General features: G+C 43.5%; 1 protein-coding gene across 1 annotated transcript; it reads right to left on the reverse strand.

The window, feature by feature from the left end:
• Nucleotides 1-435: 435 nt before the first annotated feature.
• Nucleotides 436-4,397, reverse strand: LOC127305934 (protein DCL, chloroplastic). The gene is made up of 3 exons (XM_051336529.2): nucleotides 3,858-4,397; nucleotides 1,159-1,273; nucleotides 436-688 (listed from the first exon to the last, which is right to left on the reverse strand). Exons 1-3 carry the CDS (start codon nucleotides 4,250-4,252, stop codon nucleotides 515-517), a joined length of 684 nt encoding a protein of 227 aa, XP_051192489.1. The 5' UTR covers nucleotides 4,253-4,397; the 3' UTR covers nucleotides 436-514.
• Nucleotides 4,398-6,179: the final 1,782 nt, after the last annotated feature.

The following is a 6,179-nucleotide window of genomic DNA, read 5'->3' on the forward strand; positions in this document are numbered from 1 at the left end:
TCAGCTACACATTTCAGCTGGAACAAACGTGACATGGTAGGGCTTCACATGGGGTAGTAGAGAAACATAGCCAGTTGCAAAGGTATACTCGGCAGACATATATCATCACCCAAATGCAATTCAAGTAGCAAGACAAGAGACTGCTTCAAAACAGAATCACACTATGTAGCGCTCGATCGCAAAGATCGTCAAGTTGGAAAAAACAATACTGATTGTCACTTGAAATGTGGCCCTTGGTAGCCTCACATCTGGTTGGATCCGTGACAAGGGATGGAAAAGAGCAGCATCTCAAGTCACGGATAAATCAAATCCATATCTTGTGTGGTCTTCAGAAGACTGGTAAAGGGCATATACGCTGCTAACAATAAGCTTAATACTACTAAACAGAGCACTCAAGGCTCATCTGCAACCTATCGTTCCACATGAACTTGGACAAATGCAAAATCACATGATGATATTAAGGCATGTGGACCAAATCAAAATATTACACGGAACAATCGTACGAGCTGCTATTTCAGTAATCCTGCCTCCTGCGGAAATGTCTGAGAATGAAACTGTCTGCATACAAGGGGTACTTTTCTCGTATTAGGCCTTTGATGCACTTCCAGAAGGAAAAATCAACTTGCTCGCCGTCCGTCCTAACTATGAACAAACATCTTGAGTTCTCGAATTCTGGATGCAACCCTAGCTGGAAAACATAGTACTAAATGTTAGTTCCCAGGTGGAGCGGATCATAACCATGTTTGACTCGGGGAAGAAATATTCGACTCAGAGCTAGGCAATCTGGTACACCGTCCAAAAGTCAGATTGAACACATACAGTTTGTCATAAAAAAAAGGAGGTTGTTATCAGGACAGATAAAATAATCATTCTGAAGTTTGCCAGCAACATGAGACTGTATCACCTTGACACATCAGGACAACAGAATATCAAACTACAAATAGAAATAACGAATTGGGAGGTTGTTGTCAGGAGATAAAATAACAATTCCGAAGTTTGCTGGCAACATGAGACTATCACCTTAACACATCAGGACAACAGAATGTTAAACTACAACTACATATCTTCAGTGTACAGGCTCATTACTTCCTATGCTCGATATTTTGCAAAGACAGTAACTTCAGCAATTTAGTTTCTTCATTTGTTCAGATTACGTACCGTGATGTAGTCAATACCACATCCAATTTTCTTCTCATATTGTGGATGATATGGCAGCAATCGTTCAAGAATGGCTTTTTCATGTTCAGGAGTCAGCCGATCACCACTTGAGTACCTGCCACATTTTCAATATTACTTCCTCTGTTAGTCAAAACATAACTTACAGTTTCAGGTTTCCTGCTACAAAAAAAACGAACACAATAGTCCTTTTTTTTTTAGAATAACACAATAGAGTCTGACTAGATCAAAGAAAAGCTAAGAAAATTATAGTATCCTATGTCTTTTATAGAGCCATGTTTCAACTGGAGTTTACTGATCGTTGCAAGACCATGGAACCACTTGACACACTTTAATGCCTTATAATATTATAATTAATGGTACAATGACAATCGGTGAGAAGCCATAATAAATAATAGAAGAAAGTCCACTTTTGGTCCTTGAATTCTACTGAAAGTTCACTTTTGATCCTAGAACTTCCGTTTGGTTCAAAATGAACCTCGAACTCTCAGAATCATTCACTTTTAGTCCTTATCCTAGTTGAGCTAGGCAAATATCTGCCATAGGTGGCCAAAAACTAAGGGAACGGTGCAAGGGTAGAGAGGCGAGACGATGCTGATAGGCAAGCAAGCGGGCCTTTGTGGTGCAATGCTTCAAGTGAATTGGAAGAGAGAGAAATGAAGCAAGAGACTGATTCAAGGACCCAAGAGTTTCATTGTTTTTTGCATTAAGACGTTGGGTTCGACATCTCAGCTGGCTTGCGCTTGGCCTGGTACTCTGGTTCTAAACAAAGTCGGTTGGTTCACTATTTCTTCTTTCCACGTCAGCGATTTGCTCAACTCAACCGAAAAGGGATGCGCCTGGTCTGGTTCTAAACCAATTCGGTTGGTTCACTATTTCTTCTTTCCACGTCAGCGATTTGCTCAACTCAACCGAAAAGGGATGAATTGTAAACTATTCTGAGAGTTCAAGGTCCGCTCTAAACTAAAAATAATTTCTTGGGACCAAAAGTGTACTTTCCCAAGAGTTCAAGGACAAGAAGTGGACTTTCTTCTAAATAATACCAAATATTCTAAAGAACAACAACATTTCTTATTTTTTACAGTAGTGCATTTCCGACTAACAAACTCCAATTCAAAAAAGAAGTACCATACTGACATCATTAAATTGGTTATGCTAATCACAAGAAGCACTAAATATGTGCATCATGCTCGTTTTAATTGCATGCAAAGACTTCTATAGCAGGTGAAAAAATTCTCAGCACGCCCTGTTTTGCACAGTGCTTGTATCAAAGCTTTGTTATGTTTCATTTTTAAGGCTGATGGAAACCGGAAGGCATAACCCACATGATAAACATAATGTGAAACAAGGCAGACATAATATTCCTGTTATTTGCTAGTCATTGGGCGGATATATGATATAAACATAAACTTCTAGTTGGTTATCTGCATCACTCCACACGAGCATCAAAGTTTGACACCATTCTGTGTGTGTAAATTAATTGGCTTGGTTTACGGTTGTATTACAGGCAGCCTAGCCCTTATGTCTCCCAGCAAGGAAGCAACACCTTCAGACTATTAGTGTTGGTACTTAAGATTTGTAAAATGCTTCGACCTTTCCCGGAACCAAGATGTAACATAATTTTGCTAGCATGTATATGTTGAGAAAAAAAATTGATCAGGGAATCAGTGTGATAAGATTTGAACATGTTAAGAGCAGATGAATATGCATTAATGAAAAACAAATTTTGTGTTTGTCAGTCTGTCCAAGTTATCCATTATATTTCTCCCTAGTTTGCAAAAGAAGTTGGAACAAACTGTGCAAACCCAGCAGAGTAATCCGCAATTCATAGCAGGCTTAGACTAGAACAATGTCAAGCCTGCACTATCAGCCATTTCCGTGGCAACCATAGTGCAGGTAGACTTGGACTTTTGCTTCAGTGTCCCCCCTCCAAACTTTGGCCCGTGTAGACAGCTAGGACTACAGTCGGGCAGCAGTGATCAGGGTGATGGACCATTGTGGGCGCAAGAGATCACTAGCCAGGCGCTAGAGCTGGGTGTGGTGTATGAGGACAGAGGGTTAGCCTGTAAGCCAACGTGCGTGAGACGTTATATGGGGCTGACCTCAATGTTTGTCTATCGGATGATGAAATGAAACTCTGAATTCTCACCCTGCTCTCTGAACACTCATCCTTCTTTTCCAAAGCCTTCATTTCCTACATGCGTGAATTCTGATCCAACCTATTCGGATAACACAACTTTCTCAACCAACCAATTAAACCATTACCATCAACCAATCCACTGCCTAGTCACATCTTCCCTCAATACAAGGTGAATGTTCTGTCCGATGCCAAACTAGTGTTGCAGACTTACGGTCATTATCCGCCTTGACCTTAGTCCTACTATACAGTAGTCCTAGAGTTAGCCAGTCTAATTATGCTTAACCATACAGATTATACATTTGTGTGATCTAGCTATTCACATTATATGCGTGACAAGTTCAGCTCGCACGCCAACTGTTTGATAAATTGCATCAGGTTGTGGCAGCACATTAACAGAAGGAAATTATCCCCATGCATGACCAATGATGCAGTTGTGATGCCATACTAAGAGTGCGAGTCTAATGTTGACTGAAATTTCAACAATAACAACTGAAATTAGGATGAGCAATATAGAAATGGGTGAAGAGGAAAAGATGCCTACTTGCCCGAGTGGAGTATCATCCGCACGAAGCCGACGAGCGGCACGGTGTCCTCGAGGATGAGGTCCTCCCAGTCCACCCACTCCCTCTCCGCGCCCCTCCTCCTGCCCTCATCCGGCGCCTCGTCCTCCACCGGAGAACCCAACGAGGCGTCCGCGTCGCTCTCCTGCTCGTCCGCGGCCGTCGTGGCGGCGGCCGGCCGCCGCAGGATGGCCGCCGAATCGGGCGGCGCCGCGCCCTGCCCGCCCGACCTGGCCGCCACCCCGCGGGGGCGGGCGGCGCGGCTCAGGATGAGGGAGGCGGAGACGAGGCCGGTGAAGCCGGGGAGGACGAGGCGCAGGCAGGAGACGGCGGGCGCGGACATGGGGTGCGCCGCGGCCGGCGAGGGGAAGTGCATGTGCGGCGAGGCGATGAAAGCGGGCTTCTTTGGTGGCTTCGGGCGTCACGGCATGGTACGGGCGCGCCGTGCCACGAGTCGCGGCCTCGCGCTGCGCGCGCGGCGGCCGGTGCCGGTGCCGGGGGAGGGAGTGGGCCGGAGGGCGCGCGGTGTTGGTCGGGGTTTTCGCCACCGGCGGGAGGGTGGGCTTGCGTCGGGTGGGTGTGGCTGGGAAGTGAGCTGCGATGGTGCATGGAGGAGTGGATAGGTCTCTCGCCGCTCTGTGCCGGGCTTTCGGCCTCGTTGGCGTTTTCGTTTTCTCGAGTTCCATGCTCCATCCTGCGGTTCTGGTTCCTGTCCTCTGCTGCCTGCTGGCCTCGTGGCCGAAAAATATACCGTGAAAGACCAACTTATTATGCTCAAAAATAGTGCAAATCAAATAAAATTACTTTTCATACCTCCATTTTAAAGTTGAGAACTTATTTTAGAACGGAGGAAGTAGCTAAACAAAGTCTTGATCATCTCTAAGATGAACCGGACAAAAGGTGCAAAATCTTTCAAACCAAAGGAATAATCAATGGACGGTCCATCAAGGCGCTCGTAGATGGAGAAAATTGTCGCGACTTAGCAAGTTAAGAACTTTGCTCCAAGATCAAGTTTAAGAGACACCCTCATAAGTCACTTTCAAGTGCAACGGATGAGTGATTGCGGATACAAATCCAACACGCTGTTGATGTGATGGGAGCCAATGAATTCGTGGTAGAATGTGATATTGGCCATATGACGGCTTGCCACCTCCTTTTGGGAGGACCATCACAAGACTGACAAACATCCATGACGGCCGCATCAATTATTATACTTTCAAGTGGAACAACATGAAGTACATCCTTCGTCCCATGACGCCAAGTGAAATTATTGTTGGCAATGCACAAAACGTGGCTGGGGCACAAGAAGAGATAAACCTTTCGATGAGTAAGAACCACACAACTAAAATGGTCAAAAAAATGAAGAGTGAATCGAGATGTTAATTTAGTGATGCTAGCCACCAAATCCGAGATGAAGGAAGTGAGGATTGAGCCATCATTATTTGTTTTCTTGTATTATACACAGATAAAGTTTCTATGACTAACGACTACCCCACACTTCCTAGTACTTTGGACAAACTTGAGGATATATTTCCCCAGGGGATCTCCTCCTCGATTTTCGTCCACTACGTGATATTGAGCACCGGATCGACCTCATCCTGGGAGCTAACCTTCCAAGCCGTCCCTACCACACCAACCCTAAGACAACCAATGGGGTCTAACTTCAAGTACAGTACATAAGATACTTCACAAGAGTTTTAGTGGTGAAAGTTTGAGTCCATGTTTCGGCACTATCATTCTTGTTCCAAAGCAGGATAATTCTTTGTGTATCTATATTGACCGCATGGAATCAATAATATCACGGTTAGGTATCATCACCCTGTTTGAAAAATGTGTGTGATGAGTTGAGTGACGCTGCAATGTTTTCTAAAATTGACTTTAGAAGTGCATTTCATCAAATTAGAACGAGTGTAGGATATTAATTGAAAACCACTTTGAAAATCAAATTCGATCTTTGCCTTTTGGTTTGCCCAATGCTCATAGGACTTTTATGCGGTGAATCATGTTTGAGAAGTTCCATTTGAAAGTTTGTGTGGTTTACTTTGATAATATTCTTATCTATAATAAAATATTGAGGTTAATGATGAACATGTTAAGAAATATCTTCATATAATTATGAATGGAAATTTATAAGCTAATCGGGAGAAATACAAACTCTGCACGCAATTTTTTCTTGGATTCTTTTGTATCCTCTAATGAGAGTGAAGCTAATCCAAAATTAAATAGATTAATATGTAGCCAAATCATACTAATTTTAATCTACTTAGAAGTTTCCATAAATATTTGAAATGTTGTTCGTCGCT

This window comes from Lolium perenne, chromosome 6 (genome assembly GCF_019359855.2).
Source record: "Lolium perenne isolate Kyuss_39 chromosome 6, Kyuss_2.0, whole genome shotgun sequence".
Lineage (NCBI taxonomy): Eukaryota > Viridiplantae > Streptophyta > Magnoliopsida > Poales > Poaceae > Lolium > Lolium perenne.

Coding starts and splice junctions, on each gene's coding strand:
- LOC127305934 (XM_051336529.2), bottom strand. CDS start 4,252: ATGCACTTCCCCTCGCCGGCCGCGGCGCACCCCATGTCCGCGCCCGCC. Junction 1,274..3,857: donor ATGATACTCCACTCGGGCAA/GTAGGCATCTTT, acceptor AAAATGTGGCAG/GTACTCAAGTGGTGATCGGC. Junction 689..1,158: donor GTGGTATTGACTACATCACG/GTACGTAATCTG, acceptor TATGTTTTCCAG/CTAGGGTTGCATCCAGAATT.